Raw genomic sequence first — 24,878 nt, 5'->3', positions numbered from 1 at the left:
GTAGTTAATAACATTGCACTATACACCTGAAACTTGCTGAGTGTGTAGATCTCAAGTACACTCTCCTAAACAAACAAAAAAGGTAACTATATGAGGTATTGGATATGTCAATCAACTTGACTGAGGTAACCATCTCACAGTGCATACATACACATTGTACACAAAAGCTGCTCCTTTTTTTTTACTTATTCTCACTGTATTCTGAACCTTTATTTCCATATATATAAACATGGAAACATATATATTGATTTTTACACACATTTTGATGTGAGGATGATATTATTATTTCATTTTCTCTCAATAAGAGACTAGATAAGATTTGAAATAGTTGAAAGTGTGTGGACTTTAGCATCACACTGACTCCTGTTCAAATCTTGGTCCATTTTCTTGAGCAAGTTATTTCATTTTTCTGACCCTTCTCCTGATTTTAAGATAGTATAGCAACACCTATTTTGTTAGTTTTTATAGGAATTTGAAATAATGAATGTTGAAAAAGAGGCTATCGTTGCTTTGCACCTAGTAGACAATTGATAAGGGAAGTTGATATTACTTTATTATTTCATTGCTACTCCCTCTCCCTTTCCAGTTATTTTTAGAGAGCAAGCTAATTTTTACTTCTGAGTTTTTGGCTTGCAGCCTTTACTGTAAGGAGGGAAACACACAAATTTTTAACACTAATGAGTCCGATAGCAACTTTCAAGCAAGTACTTGCCAATGATCTGTATTGTAAAAAAAGAACATTAGAAATTTCTCTTATGGTTCTCGTTTATGTAAAACTGTTTAAATAAACCAAGTAAGTGGGTTGGCTTTTACCATCTTGAAACTCTAGTGGGTGTCAGTGGACTCTTGCAAATGAATTTGGTGGTAACATGTAGCCACCAAGGTAATTAGCTCTCCAAGAGTCCGTACAACATCATACTGGTTGTGTGCTTGGTCTACAATTAGAGACAAACCTTTTTCTGTCCTGCAATGCCATTGCCTATAGCCCTGAAGCTCTGTCTGGGGCCACCACCACCCAGAATTGGTTTTTTATGGATGAAAGACACAAAGGATATTTATCATTGTGACATTGATTAGTGGCCATCTGTCTTAGTCTATTCAGGCATTTATAGCAAAATACAATAAACTTGGTGGCTTATAAACAACAGAAATCTGTTTCTCACAACTCTGGAGATTGGAAGTCTGAGATCAAGATGCTGGCAGATTCAGTGTTTGGTGAAGGCCCCATTCCTGATTCACAGATGGCTGTCTTCTTGCTGTGTCCACACATGGTGGAAGAAATGAGGGAGCTCTTTGAGGATTCTTTTATAGAGACACAATCTCATTCAGAAGGGCTCCACTCTCATGATCTAATCACCTCCCGAAGGCCCCATGTCCTAATATTGATCACACCGGGGGTTAGGATTTCAACATATGCATTTTGGAGACATAAACACCATCCTTCCTGGTGTGAGTGCCAGGTGTCCACACATCATGGTTGTTGTCAGTGGCTTGCTTTACAGGAATTGCTGCTGATTGAGGGAACAAAGTGTTATAGGCAGAGAGGTGGGGCCCGTCAGGGCCCTCTGGTTTTCCTCGGCAGCTCTTCCTGGAGTGGGTAAGCCTCCTTGAATTTGCTCTGTGTTAATTCTGCGGGTCTAAAGTTTATTCAGTTGGGGAAGACTATAAATAATGTCTCATGTTTTTGTACACATAAATTGATCTGTTCATGATTTTTATAAATACCAAAATTAAAGCCATTTGATCTATTTACTTTTTTTGTTTAAACTATGTAATATTTTAACCTTTTAACAAAAAAAAGGTTAAAAAAATAAGGCCATGGATTTTTACTTAAAATTGCTAATGTAAAAAAATTGAAAGCAAAACTAGTTTCATTAAAAAGAAAGGTACTAATGCACTAATATAAAGCAATTCATAAACCCAGTAGGACTTATGGCATTTGGGATATGGTTTTAGCTGACATATGACTTTATGTAAATATATGTTCAAAAATAGAATCAGAATAACCCACTTCAAATAGTTCACTTTAAAAAAACAACCCAGTGATTTATAGATGAAAGCATTATTTCATGTCACTTCTTAAGATAAAAATGAGTTTTACCATTTTATTCTTATTCATATATACTTACCTCAGCAGGAAGGATATTTACTCTAAAAGGATTTGAAAAACACTAGCAGCTAAATCTAGGAATGCTCACTTATGTTATCAGACATAACCACCATGATACTACATGCCATTCTTTAGTAACTATTTAGAAACTGGATTTTTTTTATACTTTGCTTTTAAGAGCATAATATGGCTTGACATTTTTCCTATTTTTATGCACTCCATTATAGTAAACTTCCATAATTCTGAGAACATGTGTTTTGGTTCTACAATGTAATGAGAGAATATTTTCTTTCACTGTCCCTTTACCTTCATTTATTGGCATTTTCCAAAGTAATGGCGCAGACTTTTAAAAAATGTTATTTTAAAGTGATTCTGATTCAACCCTGACTTTCCCAAGTATGTTTTTTTTGCCTTGAAGTTTTTCAAATTATTGGATGAAGTGTTTCTATTCATGGGTGAAATATTAAGTTTGTGGCCCATTTGTATTATCTTGCAATGTTTTCTTGAAGAGTAGTGCAGGGACCACCTGTCCCAGAGTCACTTAGGATGTTTGCTAAAAAGATACAGACTTTCTGGTCCTCTCTGGATTTACTTAATCAGAGTCTCTGTTGATATGGCCTAGGAACATGCATTTTTAAAAGCCACTTAGATGATTCTTGTGCATGCTAAAATTTGGAAGGATGTATTGGAAGTTTATTTAAAGGAGATGTAAAACATGAAGGGAACATTTTAAGATGTCAACCAAGTGAATTAACAAGGGGTAGCTTTTTTACTTTAAAATGAAGTAGGGCAGAACAATTTTTGAAGCTCCTTCCAGCCCCAAAACTATGAGAATGTTTTGTCCTTTGTATGTGCTCTGAACATTGCAGTTTCATTGTGTTTGGGCTTCTGAGAAGGCTTTACTTTTTTGCCTTTTATGAACTGGTTGTTAAGTGCTTCTGTTCATGACTTAAAAAAAAGCATGAATTAATTTTTTTTAAATGAAATCCTTTTAGGATTAAGAACTCTTTAATGGTGATCAAAGATGGAGTTTAGACTCTGTATTTGAATTGTTTTTCATGTTGTCAAGGTATGGGCATTTGAGAGTCAATCTGATGTTGGCTAACTGGGATGGGGAGAGGGTGGAGATACCATCCATCAAGTGCTACATTTTGGTTTACAGATTTTCACAGCCTTACAAGTTAACATCAAGGCTTATATTGCAAATTTCAAGGGGTGATGTTAGTGAAGAAAAGCATTTTCTCTCAGTAATAGCATTATAGGACAACATTATAGTAAATTAAAGTCAATATTTTTTCATTGACAGATGAAAGGATTAAATATTTCTCAAAGACAAATTAAGGAAACACAAATTCAGGAAATATTATAATAAGAATTTCTTGCCCTGGCCAGGTGGCTTAACTACTTTGAATGTCAACTCGTACACCAAAAGGTTGCAGGTTTCATCCCTGGTCACGGCACATACCTAGGTTGTAGGTTCGATCCCTAGTCGGGGAGTATACAGGAGGCAACAACACATTCTCTCTCTCTGTCTCTCTGTCTCTGAAGCTGGTAAACATATCCTCCGGTAAACATTAAAAAAAGAGTTCCTCAAACTGAGGTGTGCCATTTCATCAAAAACCTTTGTTTTTTTACCTAGAGAGTGGCTTAGAGGAAGAAAGTAAATAGTGCTTTTCATAGTGCTGAGTTGAAGTGACATTGCTTCACAAAACATTATATTTTTTCTTTGTTATATAAAAACATAATTTGTTTTGTTTTAATCTGTGAGTGACTTGATTACCTTAATTAAATCCTAAGAAAATAATCTATAGAGTGTTTGTTAAAGAAAAAAGTAAATACAAAACATAGATTTTCTTGGAGATAAATATGCAAAATGAAAATTATAGGGGAGTGACTTAAGGAGAATGAGACCCAGTTGTCTGATTTAATCTTTTGGCCTTCTTCTTGTTGATTGAACATGTCCCTTGCTTAGTACTACTGATCAGTGCATTCCTTCTTTTTATGGCTCTATCCAGAGAACAAGGGGGAGTATGCACTTTGAGACCTACTATTAACGGCCCTATTTTTCAATAGTCTAAATATATATATTTATTTAGTCACAGGGAATTAGGCACACATTTAGTATCAGTGCAGGAAACAGACAAGCAACTTCTACTCATTACTTGAGGAGGGAGCATAAGGAGGTGATTGTCAGAGTAACAATAAATGTCACCCAGGGAGTGTGCTCTGCATATGCAAAGACCACTTTCATAGGGACAACTGTACTTATGTATGACCTTCCTAAAGTAAGAAACGTTAGTTTGAAACAGCTTCATTGATATTTCTTTAAGGCACGTTTTCCTTTTTCTTTTCCTTTTTGTTTCTTCTTTTATCTCTCTCTCCCTTCCTTCTTTCTTCCTCCCTCCCTTCTTTCCTTCTTTTCTCATTTTCTCCCTTCTTCCCTTCCTTTCTTCCTTCCTGTCTGTCATTCCTCATCTGAAGCTATGCAGGAAGGAGACAGCAACATGTGGATAATTATCTTTCTGCCACTAGATATATTTTATTACAGTCAGAGAATCTAAAGGGGTTATTGAAATGAATTATTATTTTTGTTTAATATTTTTAAAATTTTTGTGAGATAAAGGTTTGCTAGAATCTCCTTGGATAGGAAATAAAAATTAGAATTGGAAAATATATATACATTTATAGCTTGCTTTTCATCTGAAGGGCTTTTGTGACTACTTCACAGGATGTTATAATAATCTATTGTCAAAAATGTTTTAGACAACTTATAGAAATATGACAGTATAGCTTGTGTGATCTAACTTTGATAAACTCTACTATTAAAAAAAGAGGAGCTATAAAGATAAAGACAGGTTTGGGGAATGAGAGGAAATGATGGTCTTTTTGACAAGCAGTTAAATATTCAATTCACTGTATTTGGGAATTCCAACAAGGTTTGATCTCCCTGCCCAGAAAATTCATCAGAAAATTGAATTTGAGCCAGGGTGCAAGGTGAAAATTTGATATGCCATTTTGACTTGCTGTGCCCTGTGCAGAAGGATAGAATATGCTACAAAACATTTGCATATTACACTGAAAATAAATAAAAAAATACATGACAAATCAGTTATTCTATTGACTTCATGTTGTTTGATTGGAAATAATTACCCTTTGATCCTATAATTGCCTGTAAATGTTTTTCCTTTGCATCTACTGATGATGACTCTGTCAGAAATAGTCCATGAGCAGCTTAATATTTGGCTCTTATGCTCCTTAAAGACGTGGCACATACCTCTCCTCTATTCAAGGAGCCTATGTTGTTGACATCCCCCGAAGACAAAACACAATTGCATTTACCCATCCTTTTCTTCAGAGGAACAGTTCTTGAGTTGTCTCTAATATGTCAGCATACAGAGATCAGGTTAGTGGTTTTCTAAGAGAATTTAACAGTTTGTGTTTTCATTTCTATGGTGGATAAAATACATTAAGGTAAACATAATAGAAAGGGTCATTTTTATAATATTTTATTGATTATGCTCTTACAGTTATCCCAATTTTTTCCCCTTTGCCCCCTCCACCCAGCTCTGCCCTGCTCTCTCAGGCAATCCCCACATCATTGTTCATGTCCATGGGTCATGCATATATGCTCTTTGGCTACTCTATTTCCTATGCTGTACTTTTTATCCTCATGGCTATTCTGTAATTACCAATTCATACTTAATTCCTTTATTTTTTTGCCCATCCTCCTGACCCCCCTTCTGTCTGGCAACCATCAAAATGTTCTCTCTATCTATGATTCTATTTTTGTTCTGCTTGTTTGTTTATTTTGTTTTTTAGACTAAATTGTTGATAGATATGTATTAATTACCATTTTGTTGTTTATATTTTTGATCATCTTTTTCTAAAATAAGTCCTTTTAACATTTCATGTGATAATGCTTCGGTGAAGATGAATTCCTTTAGCTTTTTCTTGTCTAGGAAGCTCTTTATTTCCCCTTCAATTCTAAATGATAGCTTTTCTAGGTAGAGTAATCCTTGGTTGTAGGTCCTTGCTTTTTTATCACTTTGAATATTTCTTGCCAATCTCTTTCAGCCTGCAAATTTTCTTTTGAGAAATCAGCTGACAGTCTTATGGAGACTCCCCTGTATGTAACAAACTTCTTTTCACTTGCTGCTTTTAAGATTCTCTCTTTATCTTCCACCTTTGGCATTTTAATTATGATTTGTCTTGGAGTGAGCCTCTTTGCATCCATCTTGTTTGGGGCTCTCTGTGCTTCCTGGACTTGCATATCTATTTCCTTAACCAAATTAGAAAAGTTTTCTTTCATTATTTTTTCACACAGGTTTCTAATTTCTTACTCTTTCTCTTCTCCTTCTGACACCCTTAAGATCTGAATGTTGGACCCCTTGAAGTTGTCCCAGAGGCTGCTTATACTGTCCTCTTTCTTTTGCATTCTTTTTTCTTCTTGTTGCTCTGATTGGTTGTTTTTTTGCTGTCTTATGTTCCATATCATTGATTTGATTGCTGTTGGCAGGTCATTGGGAGGGATTTAACCAGGCTGATCAGCTTCAAGGACTGGCTGTGACCACTGACCACCAACCTTTGACCACTGTGGAGGATCAACTTTGCAGGGGCCCACTCCCCAGATCAGGACTTACTTCATCGGTGCTCTGATGCCCACTGAGTCCACTCCTCAGTGTGTCACTTGTAGAGATGCCTGGGTGGTGGTGCTCGATGTGGTCTGTAGCTGTCCACTGGGTGTGTAGGCTCTGGGGCTTCCTGGGAGGTACCACCATCTTTGTTCTGCCTGGGGCCACCTGGAATAAGCTACAAAGCAATCTGCAGATGGCTGCTACTTGTGTTGGGCTCAGAGATGCCCTAGTGAGGACAAGCTGTGAACCAAGGCAGCTACTGCTAGTGTCGGGCCTAGGGCCACTTAGCAATAGGCACAGGGCACACTGAGGCCAGCTGCTGCTTGTTTGAGAGGATTTAGGAAAATCTGAAGCTTAGTCAAGACCAACCTTTTGTATAGAAAAGCCCCTGGAAGCAGCCTGGGGGGGGGGGGCAGAAAGTTGGGTTCTGTGGAGCCTCAGGGAATCACCAGGGCATGGCAAACAGTGTGAATGAGGTTAGTGGAGTCTCAGATGTGGCACCTGCCTACCAGCTCTTTGTGGAGAGGGCTCATCAAAGGAATATTAGCCTCTGCCAGCACCTCTGTCTCGGGAAATGCTGTCTCCCAGCTTTCACTTTGATGGCAGACACTTCAGCTCTTCCCCATTTGCCCTGTTGGCTTTTGAGCTGCTGCCCCAGCACTGGAGCTCAGAGGTAAGGTCTGAGTAAGTTCATGCATGGGCCCTTTAAGAGGAACTGCCAGGGAGTCCAGCAGGTTTTTCCACAATCTCAATCCCCACAGGTTTTTACAGCCAGAGCTTGTGGGGACTTATCTTCCTGGCACTGGAACCCTGGGCTGGGGGGCCTAGTGTAGGGCTTGGTCCTCTCACTCCTGAGATATCCCTCCTGATTTATATCTACCACACGTGGGTGCGGGACCAGCCTGTCCCATGTCTCCACCCTTCCTATGAGTCTTGACATGGTTTCTTCTTTAATTCCATAATTGTAGGACTTTCATTCAGCTTGATTTCAGGCAGTTCTGAATAATAGTGGTTCTGTAGTTTAGTTGTAATTTTGATGTGGTTGAGTGAGGGGGAGAGCTGTGTTTACCTGGGTCGCCATCTTGAGAAGGGGCCTTATATCGTACTCTGCCAGACAATTTTAGATGTTTGTTATTTGTGATCACGATTCTTTTTTGTCAGCAAATATTATTCTTTTACTTATCTCTAGTGAGTGGTAGGACAGAGACTGACTAAATGATGTGTTTGGACCCCACATAAATCAACAGTTGCTGTATTGCTGAGAGTTTTGCTACAGTTAAATAGAGAAAAGGGCGGTTAAGTCAACCCAAGGTACATGTTAGTCTGGGCACGCCAAAATGAAAAGAATCTATACTCCAGCAGCCAGCATTATGTACACAATGTAAGTACCAATTTAGTTTCACCGACACATCATTACTTTATATTAATATCATTAATTTGAATTTTATTGGCTTTATATTTTTAATTTGTATACATGTTAGGGTTCTATTGCTATATAAAACACTATGCATGAGGAAATTTCTTCTAGTTTTATATTGGTACATATAAATATGTAATGAAATGTAATACAGATAAATTTTTAGGTAATATTTAGGTAATTAATGAAAATAAAACTCATTTAGAATGGTTTTGTCCTTGAGTGATGTAAAAGATAAATACTGCCATATATTACTTAAATCAGTGAAAACAGTTTCTTTAGTAACTACTGGCAGTAGAGGAAAGAGCTGAGCTCCGTTCTAACATGTACAGAGGTGACTGGATGACTTAAATGGAGAATGGGGGAGGGGAGGGACAGAGGGGGCCTGAGAGTCAGGGAAGTGAAAAGTTACAAAAAGCAGGAAGCAGTTGTTCCATGTATATATATCTGGGTTTGCTAACTGGCATGTATTGAAGTTAGGCTCCTACTTTCCCACAGAAACCAGGAGATGGGGTCCTATCTTGAGGTGTGGCCTGGAACAAATAGTCAATTCTTTTGGCATCCTTGAGTTTTCTCTGGCAGGCACTTTAAGGGGGACTAGGTCCATTCTAGGTATGTGGCCTTGAGCTGTTAGAAATATGTTAGTGTTTATTCAAGTCTTTATAGGATAAGGTTGAGGCCTGGCTGAGAAGAGTGCTCAAAGGAGCCTACCTAGAGCTTGATCAAAAAGTGAACCTTTGTTGATGATAGTTACAGAGTTTACAGCATGCCCTCGGTTTCTTATAATAACAGTGACTGTTTTATATTAACTGTATTTGAGAGTTTGAATTTAAAATTTTAACTGAAGAACAATGTGATAAATTATGCTGTTTTGCTTCAGGGCCGAGATCTGGACTGTAAAATTCAGGAATGTAAAGAAGCTGGAAAAACTTTTTCAGAAGGTCAAATAATAGAATGGTTTATCCAGCTGTTGCTTGGAGTTGACTACATGCATGAAAGGTATGTTCATTTGTTACTGAGGGACAGGGTTTCTTTAAATAGGCATGACTGAACTTGAAAATGAAATTTTGGGGAGTAGAATTGAAAGAAAGTAAGACCAAAAGGGAAATGACTATGGTTAAACATCTGTAATATGCTTTTTCATGAGAAAACTGTCGAATGATTATATGTAGAAGATTTACTTGAATAGCTTTTTATTGTTGTTCTAGAAGTCAAGTTGGCCTTGAGTACAAGACAGAAAATTGTATTAAACACATTCACTATGTCTGATCATATCCTGTGACTCACAAATGATTCTCAGATACCTTCAGCATGCTGTGAATTTATTATATCTTAAACAGCCTTGAGCTATAAATACCTTAGGTTGTGGCAAATGCATTGCATGGTCACCTTGGAATGTATCAGTACACATTTAACGGAGTTTACTTTTCAAGATGAACTAAGTAATTCAGGCGAAAGATACTGTTTGGTACTCAGATCAAAAGTCTCTTTTGACATGAAATATCTAAAAAAGGTGGTCAAGGTATGCTTTATGAATTCAATAGTCTATAATTTATATTTACAGTCTGGCTCAAAAATTTATTTTAAAACCTTTAAGAAGTTTTAGATGCTAGAATGTTTCACAGACCCATACAATAGTATGAACACATTTAAGAAGATGAGCATACTTAGACAAATGAAAGTGGATATTATGAGGTGTCTATGTTAACTTTCGACTTAGGCGTGGGAAGAACATGTGGTGACATTCTTCTTGAACAAAGGGGAAATTTACAGGGCACACCAAGGTCTGCCTATCCATGGATGTCAGATAACTTCAATGTGTCCTCTGTGTTTTCTGATCACGGAAAAAGTAATCGGGTTTTTCTGTGCTCTGCCAGGGATCTTCTGGAACACATGCTCCATGGTACAGATAACCATTGACTTATTGATGGCCCCTAACACTCTTTTGGTTGATATAAAACTATTCTAAGAGACAATAATAAGAGAACATCAAATAATTTTTTAATGAACTACTCAATGCTGCTAAATGTAGGACATTGTGTACATACAGTTTATATTGTAGTGTATCTTTTATTTTCTTTACTATTGAATGGCATATGCGTTAGCTTGTACATAAGGAAAACAACACATATAAAGATGCTAACTTTGGTGTTTTGTGTGCAAACAACAAAACTGAAATCTGGTTCATTTAGGAACCCAATATTTTTGATACATTTGGTTCTACTTAGTACTAGTTAAAATAAGAGAGTTTAAAATAACCCTTCAAAGAGAGGATTTAAGTTTTTAAAAGTCCTTCAACTTTCCAAGAAAGCCATTAAATGGGGCTTAAATATTTGGATATTTGTGGAACTGTGGATCTGAAATGCCATCCTTTGATTCAGATAACAAATTGATGGTGCTTCTTATTCATTATGATACTATAACCAATTATAAAGTTTTTATATTTATATTAAAATTGTATATTTATTCATTTATTAGATAGTGATAGATTAAATATAAGGGCCTAACTTCAAACTGCTGTTAGTAAGCTAGTAGAGATAAACATGGACCCAAATAACTATAAACCATGTATCATGGTGGCTATACAGGATTGAGTAGCTCTACCATATACTCTATTATGGCCCTGGGCAAGTTGCTTAACTTCTGAGTCTTTGTTTTCTCATCTATAAAGTAGGGATAATAATGGGATCCTCCCTGCTTACTTATATGGCTATAGAGAATACACATTGAGATATACATTTTAAAAGTTTGCTAAATATTAAGCCCGGTATAAATGTTATCTGTGGTTGTAATTCAATATAGAAATGAGAGCATAGCCACCAGAAGGGCCAAAAAACCTCTCAATAATAACAAATGTTGGCAAAGATTTGGAACTACTGGAACACTCTTACATTGCTGTTAGGGTATAAATTAATATAACCATTTTGAAAAAAATGTTTAATAGTACCTCCTAAGCTAAACATTCAAATATCTTGTGACTCATTAATTCTTTTCCTCAGATGAAAATTAATTACCTGTATATAAACTAGTCAGAGAAAGACAAATACCATATGATTTCACTCATATGTGTACAAACTGGACTAACAGGCAAAATAGAGACAGACTCACAGAGAGCAGGATGGCAGCTAAGGTGCGGAGGGTACAGGGTGGAGGGGTGGAGCAAAAAGGAGAAAGGACTCGTGGACATGGACAGCAGTGTGGTGATTGCGGGGGTGAGAGGTGTATAAGGGGACTAAATGGTAATGGAAAAAATACAATAAAAATGTTTAAAATAAAGGAAAAGAAAAATACCTGTGTCCAAGAAAAGACAGGTACAAAATTGTTCATAGAAGGCTTATTTGTAATAGTCAAAACACTAAGAAATGTCCATTTAGCCCTGCCTTGGTGGCTCAGTTGGTTGGAGCATTGTCCCATACGTCAAAATATTGCAGGCTTGATTCCTGGTCAGGGCACATACCTAGGTTGCAGGTTCGATCCCTAGTTGGGGCATGTATGGGAGGCGACCTGTTGATCTCTCTCTCTCTCTCTCTCTCTCTCTCTCTATCTCTCTCTCTCTCTCTCCCTCTCTCTCTCTCTTTCTCTCTCTCTTCCTTACTCTAAAATCAATAAACATATCCTTGGACAAGGATTTAAAAATATCCATTTACAGTAAATGGTTAAATAAATTGTGGTATAGTCATACAATGGAATTCTGTGCATTGAAAGTAATACACAATTGATATGCATGACCTATATATGTCTAAGAAACATGATGTTGGATGAAAGAAGCCAGATGCAAAATACTGTATACTATGTGACTCCATTTACATGAAGTTCAAAAACAGACAAAACTAATCTAAAGTGAGTGAGAATAGACTGGGAAAAGCTTTTCAGTGGAAGAGATGCAAAGAAACCTTCCGGGATTCTGTAAATATTCTATATGTTGATCTGGGTGGATTACAAGGGTGATAAATTCATCAAGTATAAGGCTTGTGCACTTTAATGTAAGTTATACTCTAATTTAAAACAAGTGATAAGAATGCAAAGAAAAGTATAATTTAGGTGACACAGGAGATAAGAAGAGGGACCATGTTTCTATTTGGGAGACTCAATGAAGGCTTCTTGAAGAAGTGATATTTGACCCAAGGTAGGTTTTGAATACGATATAAGATGGGTCAGAGCTTTCCAGGTATAGGGAACAGAGGGAGAACTTTTAGGGTGAAAGTTGAGTGGTTCAGCTGGAAAGGCTTGCGGGGTACATGAATGAAGTTGTGAGGAAAGGTAGGTTGAGATCAAGGGATTTTGTAGTACATACGTTGATGCCACAGGAACCTTTGGAGTGGAGCTGTAATATGAGCAGAGCTTCAGGAAGATTAGATGATAAATTACAGAGGGGAGAGAGGGAAACATGGGCTATCAGTCTGGAACCTCTTATAATATCCACACATGAGGTTGTAAGACCTGAAAAACAGTATGGCAGCAGTGGGCAGGATGTGCAAAGATGAGGGTGAACTTGGTAAGTTGAAATGACTGGACTTGAAATTAAGTGGATAGGAGAAGGTCAAAAATGAAGCCAAGATTCATCACCCAAGGATGAGTGAAAAGTTGGAAAGACAGATTTTAAACAATGGTGCTGAGTTTAATTGTGAATGTGCTGGCTGGAATATGGAGAGAGAATGGGAGATGGAGAGGGAGAGGAAGAAGGAGAGCAAGAACGAAGCCCCCGATATTGGGGAAACACCAAGACGGGTCTGTGTGAGACCCTACAATATCAGACTGTGAAACAAAACCAGGGTTACAAGAAGCCTATCTAGGAGGTGATCTCAGGAAGCAGAAGCCAGTGAGTGAGATGGGGATGTGAGAAAAGCCACGCGGGGACTGTTATTGAACCAGTCCTTGCTGGGAGTAGAGGAATGTAGCAGTTTTCTTCTGTATGTGTTTTAGGTTTGGGGTTCCTCTTTTTGCATTCCTTCAGAGCTTTTTCAAAAATTTTTGCCCTTATATAACTACAGTTTTCTGGCCCTATTATGAAAAATTCCTCATATTTTCTGGAATTTGGGGTGGAAAGGGGAGGCAGGTATCTCCATCTTGATCCAATTTCCAGAATAGTTTTTAAGTGGAGAAATGCTATGTTATTGCTGATGAGAAATATATAATCTACTTTTCACTTGTTAGTTTTCAGTATTTAATATCTGTAGGTCTAAAATATGTTTCCTAAAGGAAACAAACTATCTTAATTATTTGTTTTTAAAACAATTTAAATCCAGAATAATGATTCTATTAACATATGGCTAGGTACTTATATATAATGATGTAAATAGATAAGAATTTTCACAGGTCACTAAAGGCTACCTGAGAATGTGGCCCTAAAATTCATTCCTGCTGAAGGGAGTCATGCTGTGCTAACAAAACCCCAAATCAGTGGTTTACAACAATTATTTCTTGGTCATGTTGCCTTTGGCAGCTGCAGATCAGCTGTGAGTCTGGTCTGTATGTCCTTCCCATTCCAGTATCCACACTGAAGGAGCAGCTTCGCTTTGGGAGAGTGATCAGAAACACTCAATGGCTTCTTAAAGGTTGTGCTCAGACAGTACAGGCACCTTGTCTGCTCACATGCCATTGACCAAGCAAGTCACATGACCAAGCCCAGTGTCAGAGGGTGGGGATGCCTCTTCCTCCCAAAGGGATACTCACTGCAAGGCAGAGGTTTGAATATTTGGGGGACAAGAATACAGCCTATTACAGTATTTCATTCAGCTGTTAATTGAAATATTTCAAAATATAGCTAATATAAATAAATCTAACTAAAAAGCATCATTCCAGCCTTTTTCTCATATTGTCTATAATATACATTAAATGTATTTTGAAAATTGCACAGATTGCTTACAATTGAGTAAGGAAGACGATTACCTTGGAAACAGTACATATGAATAAGTGAGTTTTGGCTCCTCTGTTGCAAATACCTTGCCAATTATTTTAGTGCATGTGGTGGTTAATTGTATGTGTTAATTTCAGTGTACCATGGGTGCTCAGATTAAACATTGCTTCTGTGAGGGTGTTTCTGGATGAGATTAATATTTGAATCAGTGGACTCAGTAGATTTCCCTCCCCACTATGGCTGGACAGCGTTCAGTCCTTTGAGGGCCTGAGGAGAACAAAAGGCAGAGAAAGGAGGAATTTACTTCTTTCCTTTTTTGCCTCACTACTTGTGCTGGGACATCTGATCTCATCTTCTGCCCTTAGACAAGAAACTCTCCTTATTCTCAGGCTGTTAGACTCAGACTGCTTTATGGGGCTCCAACTTGCAGATCTAGGAACTTCTCGGCCTCTGTAATTGTGTGAACCAATTCCTCATGATAAATCTCCAGCACTAACTTTATCTCATCTCTACCTTTATATCTCTGTTTCCGTATATCTGTTTATCTCTTATTGGTTCTATGTCTTTGGAGACCCCTGACTAATACATTGTAGCAGCAGAGGAGATAAAGAAGATCCTAGAAAAACTAAGAAAAATGAGGTTATAGAAGAAATTTTTTTTTTCTGACTCCTTTGGAGAATTCCTGAACTTATTTTAATTTGGTCTATTTATACATTCATAATATTCTAAAACTATACACTCATAAATAACGATGTTAAAAGCTGACGATATTCACAGTTGAATAAAAGCTATCTTGAGAATGTACCACTAAAACTTCCTCTCCATGGGCTAGCGCCTCTGTTGCCCAGACAGATCTAAGCTTTTTCAAAAGGTGTTTATATCCTGAGGCTCATTACCAACTCCCCCAAGCTTCCATAGGCTGCTTCAGTATTGAGGGACTTTTGGAATCTTGGAGAAAGCTAGAACCCTATTCTCTCTGAAAGTGAAATCCTATAGCCTTTCTTCTCTATGGTTTAAATAATTGTCTAATCTGAAACATCATCTTCTATAGATGCCACAGCAAATTGGGCATTAGGGAACTCCTTTGGGACAGAGACAATGTCTTGGTGTTTGTTTTTTTGCCCCCAGTGCTAACACAGAAACCACAAAACCAAACCAAACCAACAAACAATCCCCCCCACCCAAAAAACCCTCATTTCTGTTGAAAGTGTGGTTCAATTAGCCTAGATTTTAAAAAGATGGACAGAACAGCTGCTGTGCAGAAAGCCCATTTTCTGGGGACCTTGAGGCCTTACTGATCTGGGTGCTTTCACAGTGGAGGAGTAACCAGCACAGAGAAACGTTTCCTAAGATGACTGCCTCATCACCTACCTTCCGACACATTTCCCCAGCCAGTATTCTGTTACAATGGCTAAGATATCCCCTGAAAGGTGGCAAGAGCAGTTTATTTTTAATGTAGTATGAATCCAGGTCAGAAAATATATCAGAGGTGGGGTGCGCTACCTTTGAAGATGGGGTTGCAGTGTCAGTGGTGTTGCTGGAGATTCCTGCTTTCGGCTGGTTCCTACTTCTTGAGGATGTTCTGGGGTGACTTTTTTCAAGGAGACCAGGGCCAGGTAGGCAGGTCCTGCTGTGTTTGCGATAGCTACCTTGGAAGAGGACCTGACTCCATCCTGACTTACCACACAGAGGACTATCCATGCCCATGAGGGCCCGCAGCACTGAAGGGGAAGTAAGACAGGTGCCTCAGAGTCCAGGACAGAGGCCACATGGCAGAAACCAGCGATGGCAGCTGCCTGGGCCATGCGTCACCAAGGATTCATTGCTTGCGTCAATGGCTTTGGCAAGAAGGGTTTGAGATCTGCCCTGAGACCCTGCCAGGTGAAGGACAGACTTGTAGGGAAGGGAGTTGATGTGTCAGGAACTATTAAGATAAGGGCTTGAGGAGAGATGAAGGTTACATCGTCTGTACCTTCCCCACAGTCCTTCTTCTGGCCGGGGTCCTGAGAAACACTTACTCTGTCTCCACAGACTGTTCTTTACTGTGGTTCTGGGAGCTAACTAATGTAGAAAAGGTCCTGATAGAGGAGACAGAAGCAGTAGCTCTACAGTGTATTTGAACACAACTGCCATCTTATCGTAAACAGATCACTTAATTCTCTTGGGCATCATGAATCTGAAAAATGAAAGAGACCCCTACCACTTCTACAGATACAGTGTGGGACATATGAGGTAATAGACAGAGAGCTAGTTGGAGCTTTTTAGAAAAAAGATTCCATATAAGTTGCCTATATTACTAGTCACCTTGTTATTACTTAGATTTGATTTTTATATACTTCAAAGGAAAGGATATTAACCAAGTATATGATAAGACTTTCTTCCTAGGACTCTTTTTGTTTACTGTGACCACAAAGTCAATAAATTATCATTTTAAAAAATTTACCAAATAGTTTGATAGCTCATCTGTTGCATAGAATTTATTATTTCATCACCATGGCACCAGCCAATTACATTTCATAACTGCTTTCTCACATAATTTGCCTTTTTTTGGTAAAATATTTATTTCTGAATAATATATTCACATATTTATGTATGTGAGGGCTGTTGATGTATTACTATCTGTAACTCATTTTCTATTGTCCAGTCTAGGAATCTTCAGATAAGTTTCTCTTGAATATATTACTTATTCCAAGTGTATAAATACCTGGTTTCCTAGTAGACTCCCTAGATTGCTATTCCAAATTCTAATCCCTTAGACTCTCTGACCTCCTGGCTACCTGTAGCTAAAGGAAACCAATATCCACTCCTTGGATCTAGAATCAACAACTGCAGGGACCAAGTGACCTTAAGATGATTTTAACTGCAAGTAACAGAAGCAGCTTAAACAATAAAGAAAATTCATTATCTCACCTAACAAGAAGTGTCCAAGGAGGCTGGTTAAATAACTCCAGTGGCTCAGGGGTACCCCCAGGGGGTCAAGCAGTTTCTATCTCCTTACCCCCATTCTCAGCATGGTTGGCTTTGGTCATCAGGCTGCTCCCTCATGGTTACCAAGATGGCTGGAGCACTGCCTCGGATCATGCCTTCACACCGCAGTGCCAAAGGCCAGACAAGCTAACAGGGTCATATGTCACCCTCTTTTCTGGTCTTTTATAAGAATTGGAGAATATTTCCTGCAAGCTTCCAGCAGACTTCCCTTATGTTTCATTGGTGTCAATTTTTTTCCCCTAAAACTCAGAAAAGGCAAAAGAAATTACTGAGTATTATTTTAGTGCGGTGCCAGATTTAACTTGCTGTCATCTGTGAAATTTTATAACTCTATAGAGGCAGAGGTTAACTTGAATATTTTTGTCCATAAGAGATACAAATAATTTCTTTTCCATAAAACAGAACTCTGGGATGTGGTTTATGGCCTTGTTTGGGTATTAACCAGTTATGTATCTAACCCAGCAATCATATCCCCTGATAAATACCCTAGCTTGTCAAAGATTCTTTGTCCTTTTGTTTACTTGGGAGTGTTTCTTAGCGGTCTTTTTACTTAAGGTATGGACCACAAATAGGATTCTGCTTTTATGTGTATATGTATTAGTTCTAATTCTCCACATTACGTTACATGGACTCAATGTCTTGGCTCTTGTTTCTGTGACGCCATTAAAGCCAGTTACCAAGACAAGTACAATCCCCTAGGTTTTCTTGTTGTATAATCCTCAGCATTTGCTTTATTTTCTTGTGGGCTCAACTATGCATATGTGAAGATATTTGTATACTTACTTTAACATTTTTAGGTGTTTTTAGGCAAAGATTTTCAGGTTGTTTGGTTTACCATAATTCCAGAAACAGAAGTCTTAACTGACATAATTTACATTGCTGACATATCGTAAGGCTTAATAAATGTTACCTGTTATTAAATTTCATCATCAACATTATTTCCACAAATATGTAAAACCTGAATTATAATATGTATAATAGATTATATATCGTCGGCGGCGGCAGCCGTCCGTCTCGAGAGACGATGGTGTAGCTTCTTAAGAGTCTATCTGCACCGCCGAGAATGGCTGTGCAGTCCAACTCGGGAGTGACACGGTATCTGTCTCCTCCCGTGTTGAATCGACATCTTGCGATGACGCTGGAGTGTCCTCTCCAGTGAAGCTGAAGCTACAGAGCCTGGGCAGGGTGATATGGAGGGTCTGCTGTTGCCCATGCAGCAGACCCCCCCTCTCTTCGCAGCTGAAGGGTCCAAGGGAAAGACGGAGTCGATACAGCTTGGCTTCAGGTGCGCCGCAGGAGTTGCCGGTGTTGACTACAACGTCAAACCGCCTTAGGGACTCCGGCTCCGGATTTTCTGTCGGGGTTTACTCCCTTAGCCTTTCCCCAGAAGAGGTATGCCGCAAGGCAGCGGAGGTTTTTTGGAGTCAGAGTTTTCCTTCTCTGATGTGCATATTATATATTATAATATGTAATAACTTGTATATAAGAGGTTATAAAGCTTTGTGATAATTCGTCCAAAACTAAGTATATGATTGCTGAATATATGTAGATCATGCTACAAAAACACAGTAACACCTGGCCTATTAAAATAGTTGAAACCATCTCAATTTTTTCTCAACAACATGTTATGAATTAAAACTGTTTTTTTTTAAACTTCTATTTCTTTACAGAAACAAGAAAAAGTTGTGGCTTTGTAGCTTTTAAACACTTAAAGACATATGTATGGGAATGTATATTTATGTGTTAATTACTTCATATATACCCCTATATATTATATATGTTGGAATTTAAAAGTAATACATTTTGCATGAAGTTGTATATATTTTTTTGCCTTTTTCTAGGAGGATACTTCATCGAGACTTAAAATCAAAGAATATATTTCTGAAAAATAATCTACTTAAAATTGGTAAGATTTTTAAAGTATGTATTCCAAAAACATGGGAGGGTATACTATTTAGATGTTATCAATATATCAAATTGAAGTATTATGGTACTTCCGAGTATCAGAGTAAACATTGGTTTATTTAAAGTTCTCAAATTTTTGTTATTTGATTGGGGCCAATAAAACCCAATTCTTTTGTCTCTGATCATCCGATATAAATTGAGGTATGAGACATTTGCTGCATACTTTATAGATTCAACTAGTATTTTTTGAGTTCCTACTCCATACCAGACACTTTGCAAGTTGTTAGACTTGTTTTACTAGTTTGATCAGTTACTACAGATTTCCCTGCCTATTTTTTCACAAGCAATCAGCAGTTATCACAGAGAATTAAAATACTAATATAAAAAAATAAAATAAAATACTGATATAATGCTTTTGTTAACCTCTTGTTCTACCTCAGAATTGTACCTCTGCTCATAACTGTTATTGGATTGTTTAATCTTCATGCAAGATGTTCTCAGAGAAAGAAGGCATTAAGAGCATGCAACTAGTTAGGCAAGTATAGAGAAGCTGATGAATTCTAATTTTTATAGTCATGTTCTTGAAAGGTCTCAACTTTTTAACTTAAAGTGTTTCTTTATTGTAAATGAAGAACAAACTCTCCCCGCTCAGATGAAATTGCGAATCATTATATTGAGCCCTTTCAAAACCATTCTGTTTCTTGTTATTCAGACTTGAAATAGCTTTTTATTTCAAGTTGCTGGTCCTTCAGAATTCTAAAAATAAAGGAGTTGGTTTACATAATTTAGTTGACTGGATCAATGTCTTCTTTCACCCATAAGGCTTTTGTTTTTAAAGCTATTCACCAGCATTGTGTAATTTAAAACATATTTCATTTCTTCCCTCAAAAATGGTATGAATTGTTGCATATTGAAATTGTCACATTAGATCCTCAGTTGTTAATTTCCAGGGCTGCTTTTCGTTTTTTTAAAATATTCATAAAAGTTAATTATTATTTCAAGGGGATTTTGGAGTTTCTCGACTCTTAATGGGATCCTGTGATTTAGCCACCACTTTAACTGGAACTCCCCATTATATGAGTCCCGAGGCTCTGAAACACCAAGGCTACGACACGAAATCTGACATCTGGTGAGTGGGCAGTGGGCTAGTCGGATTGACTTACTCATTTGCTGTCCTGAGAGAACAGTGTGCTCTGGTTTGAGAATTGTTCACTTACTACATCTGTTCACTTTATCCCTTTGAAATCTGAGTCATTTTGTGACCAAAGTAAAAGACGGTTTTTAAATTTGGAACTTGATATGTTCCATTAAATTGATTTCAAAAAGTCTTTTTATTCCTGGATTAATTGTTTGGTTTGGCTTTTTTCTTTTTGAACCACAGGGTAAGTTCTTAATGTATAATAACAATACATTTTAATAGGTTTCTGCTAGCCTATTAAATAAAGCATTTGTAATCTTAAACACTGCTTTATTTTATTTTAAGGTTAATTTCTACCTCTGTGAGGAATGGACAACTTTTCTTTATTTTTTCTTCTTGTTGCTTTTAAGACTTTTAACTAAAGGTATTAGCTTTAAGGGTAAACTTAAATTTAAAAATTATGTGTTTTCAGCGATAGCAGCATCTTAGATTTCTCAGTTTCTCTGATCTCTTGTACGGAAGGAATTTCTCCTTCCCCGTCATGGGACCAGTTTAAATCTCAGTGTGGAAACCATATGAAAAATTGTATTCTATTGTTAGAAATAGACCCTATTTGGGGAAAATTTCTTTTCCTTTGAAGAGGAAGTTTACATAATTTTGGGCTAGTTACAGTGGAAAGGACAAACTGCTGAGAGCTTGTTAATTACATAAATAGTTATTATATGAAAATCAACTTAATTAGTTCTGAGCTTTCAAAGATGAGCCATGTGAAAGATTGTGCCCCATTTATTCCTCTAAGAGGATAAAGCAGAATGTTACCTTTTCGTGGGTAGGGAAAAGTAAGCACAAGGGAGAGCGAACACTGTCAAGACTTGCTCTGGCTATGGCAGATCCCCATCCACCCTGTCTCTTCAGTTCACTCTTGTGATTATTCACTTCTAGGTTCTTCAGTGGTTTTTCATTGTTACCTTGTTTCTTTCCTGGTGGTCTTTTCCAACTTAACTACCATTCTTTCCCTCTATCACAACCTTCTCCTAGCCCTTTCAAAACAATATCAACAACAAAAATAGACCAAAACACAAAGATATGTTCAGAGGAATGAGTATTTTTTAAATTTTGCTTTATTGAGCATCTGCTATTTGCCAGTGACTGTGTAAAGGTCTTGGGGTGTAAAATCAACAGTGACAGGATTCCTAACCCTCAGGGGAAGTCTTCTTACTCTTTCTGGGGCACATTTCTTCAGATTGAGAAAACATTTTTGGGCTTTGGAGTGAATTTGAGTTACATACCTATATCTTTCTTCATACTTAGTATTTTTATTATTATGGACATTTAAAAATAGCTCCAAATATAGAATTTCTTCATGATTTAAGATTACATGATATCTCAGAAAGATGTTACATCATGTCATTTGAATTAAGGTAAATTAATTTATGAAGCCCTCACTTAAGCATTTGGAATTACATGTAGCAAAAAGCTGGCTCATTTTGACATGTATCTACATCTGCTTGCCAGATCAGATGTGTGTCTCCTAGAAAACCTGGGCACCAGAACACACAGAGGGAAATGTATAGTGTAGTCTTTTTGTCCCAGTAGTATGCCTTCTTTTTAAAAACAAAAACAAAGAAAACTTCTCCAAGTATTGTGTGAAGAATTATAGGAGCCCTGGCTGGTGTGACTTGGGCATCGTCCTGCAAACCGAAAGGTTGCCACTTCAATTCCTAGTCAGGGCACAAGCCTGGGTTGCGGATTCAGTTCCCAGTCAAGACGCATTCAGAAGACAGCCTATTGATCTCTCCCTTCAACACTGATGTTTCTCTCCCTGTCCTTCTCCTTTCCTTCCCTTCTCTCTAAACAAAATAAAATAAAAATAAATTAAAAAAAGAATTATAGGAGTACCACACAGTATTGCTCCAATGTTTTAGGCTTACAAAAATGATATCTAAGGCAAAACTTCAAAGGCCAAGGCCAAACCTCCCAAATATAAAAATGCAGGAGAATTTTAATATATTTTTTGCAAGCTTCAGGTTAGCTCTCCTTATGGAGATTATTAATTATTCATCAAGTACAAGCTAAGGATTTATCATCATCCTGACTCCCATAACCACCTTATTATGAATTTAGAAGTCCCCTTGGTCATATCTGAATTAAAACAAGCTTATCTGGTGATGAAATTCCTACAGCCAAACCTAAAGTGGAAAGAATAACACAGAACTATTAATTATAGTGGCAGATACATAAGTGTGATGAGTAATATTTGGGAAATACTCTTAGAAAAATTAGATTAGATTCAGAGAATTTTTCTCTGAGTCTCAGTATGTAGCATCTGTTTACTGTGGAATATTTTCTTAGGATTGGATAAACTTGTGAGTAATTGACAGGTGTTTTGCTCTAGCACTAATAGCTGTACATATTATATTTATAATACTTAAATATAATACTAATTATATTTTCATCTGTTAATGTTTGCCCATACGTAACCTCATCCTCCTTCTGCAATCTGTTAAGCCTTTCGGGATTTATTTATTTATAGCAATCAAGTATGGGAAGTGTCTCTCTTAAAAGTGAGTTAGGCTCCAGAAGTTTATAAACAATTATTTAGAAAGCGAGGATAATTAAGTTATCTGAAAAAAATACTTTAAACATTGTTGATTTGTATAAACAATTGCTGAACATTTTTTTCTCCCACACACCCAAAAAATACAGTATATGAATTGGGTTCCTAGGCCAGCTCTTTAAATTGATTTAAACTATGAATACTTAGAATTTATTATTTTGGTAGAGAAACAAACAGTTAAGGGACAATAAATACTATTGGAAGAATAGTACTATAATTGAACACAATATTTCATTGCTGGTCTTTCCTATCTTGTGAGAGGTCAACCAGATGGCTCTTTGATCTTGTGGCACTCTATTCTTTCAGTGATTTAAGTGGAGGTAATGGTAGCGGGACTAGTAGGGGTGTCAGAGTGTACTGTGAGGCTCTCAGCGTGTCATTCAGAGATCTGGTATGGGGGTTGGCTGGGTAGAGGCCACTGGAGGAGTATAGTTCACACCCAACATTGGAGTTAGGCTTTAAGGATCTTGGGCAGAAATGTCAGACAAGTGTACAGTTAGCCTTTGGGGGACAGTGGTTTTAGCAGGGCTCTCTGACTTCCCTTTCCCTGTTTTCTCAGTTCAGCTGTTGCTGTTGGTATAACACCCAGCTGTTAGCCTCCACTAATTGCCAACTAATTGCTCTATTATTTTTCCATAATTCCCTGGGGCATAAATTGCTCTCCAGTCTCTCCTAATTAAATTTGAGCCTCTCTATAGGTGTAGTTTTTGAGGTCAGTCTTTGAGGTTTGAAATTTGGCTCTTTTTAACCATCTCTTTCTCTGGTAAAGCAGCTAGCCTATGGTTTAGCTTATTTCACTCACAGAGCTACCAATCTCCTCTTAATTTCATGCCACTAAAATCTCCATTGTTTCTGAGAGCTTGAATTTTCCACAGTTGGTTCCAAATAAAGCCAGGCCCTTTGGGAAGAGCTTTTGAACTCTCTCTTCTTATGGCCTGCCTCAGCCCTGGGAAAAATCTCTGAGCTACTACTCTGGAAGCAGGGTTAGTGGCTCACTTTTCTTAGAATGACATTCCTGCTTAGGAGCAGAGTACTGGGGAGGGGCAGTAGTCTCTGGTCTTCTTGGCTGCCTTTTCTGGCATGGAACTTCCACCCTATGAATGAGCGGGAGCAAGAGTGACCAGTGATTGGGGGGCCCTAGTATTCCCTTCCTGCCATTTCTGAGGTAAAGCCTCCATCATATCAGAGGGGACTGAGTAGAGGAAGGGAACTCTCAATATCTTGACTGCAGTTGCCTAGAATTTAGCCTCTGCAGCACAGAGTTGGGGTGGGGAAGAGATGAGAAATGTCAGAAACCTGTCCCATCTGGAGAGCAATATTAGGCCATGACCAGTTGCTGGGGAAAGGGGGGAGCATTTAGCATCAACCAGTGGAGCCCTGTCTTCTTGGCCACACCTGCTCAGAGCGAGGTTTTTTTCACACTGAATTGGGGAGAGGCTCAAGTGCCAAAAGTCTTGTTTTTACCGAGGTTTAGTAATTGTTTTGAATAAATGTTTTTTCATTTACTGTATGCCTTTAAGATGGTTTTCAGAGACTTTAAGTTATTGGGGGGAGAGGGGTGTTTGGTAATTTTCACCACTTAAAGTTGTTTTTACTGGGTACCAGGTCTGCTGAGCTTCTCATGCTGCCATTCCAGAACTGTGACGTTATCTGGCTAAACAGTTTATAGAAAAATTAGAGGCTAACTCAGTAATCAATTTTGATTAGGATCATTCTTTTTTCTAGAAATCCTCTCAGCTACAGTGAAGGCATGCTGCTTTCCACTTACCCATTTCACTTTGATTAGTGATATTTACTTGCACTTGAGTACATGTTATAAAACTTCATTTACCAACCAGTAATTATGGAAAGGGACCTGCTATGGTCCCAGTGCACCTGCCTGGAGTGGGTACCGATAACTGAAATAGGAGACAACCTGAGTACAGAAACTACCATGACACTCAGGATGAAAGATTTTTTATTACCCCATTATCAGTTTTAAAATCTAGTAGTATATATACTTTTATTCTAGTAACTATATATCTATATACCTCTGGTTTTTATTTTCACCAGTTTCAAAGCAGACATTTCTATATGAAAATAATTATAACATCTCAAGCTTATTATTTCCATCCCTTTTGAAGACATTCTCTTCTTTGGCTCCCAGGTCTTAAATATGGCAATGTGAAAGCAAGGAAAAGGGCTGGAGAGGTGAGTTGAAAAAAATCAGTGA

At 37.7% G+C, this 24,878-nt stretch overlaps 1 protein-coding gene across 4 annotated transcripts in view; it reads left to right on the top strand.

The window, feature by feature from the left end:
- The window catches only part of NEK11 (NIMA related kinase 11), a 207,561-nt gene that overhangs the window by 64,157 nt on the left and 118,526 nt on the right, over positions 1 to 24,878 (top strand). For all 4 annotated transcript variants that reach the window (XM_090283006.1, XM_090283003.1, XM_090283007.1 and 1 more), the window contains exons 4-6: positions 9,042 to 9,160; positions 18,848 to 18,912; positions 19,914 to 20,040. In XM_090283006.1, the coding sequence (XP_090139132.1) occupies positions 9,042 to 9,160; positions 18,848 to 18,912; positions 19,914 to 20,040 (311 nt within the window). The remainder of the gene's footprint in view (positions 1 to 9,041; positions 9,161 to 18,847; positions 18,913 to 19,913; positions 20,041 to 24,878) is intronic.

The sequence above is a fragment of the Furipterus horrens genome, unplaced genomic scaffold, assembly GCF_987537825.1.
Source record: "Furipterus horrens unplaced genomic scaffold, mFurHor1.1.pri manual_scaffold_7, whole genome shotgun sequence".
Lineage (NCBI taxonomy): Eukaryota > Metazoa > Chordata > Mammalia > Chiroptera > Furipteridae > Furipterus > Furipterus horrens.
The sequence above is the reverse complement of the archived record's forward strand: the minus strand, read 5'-3'. Positions and strand labels throughout refer to the sequence as shown.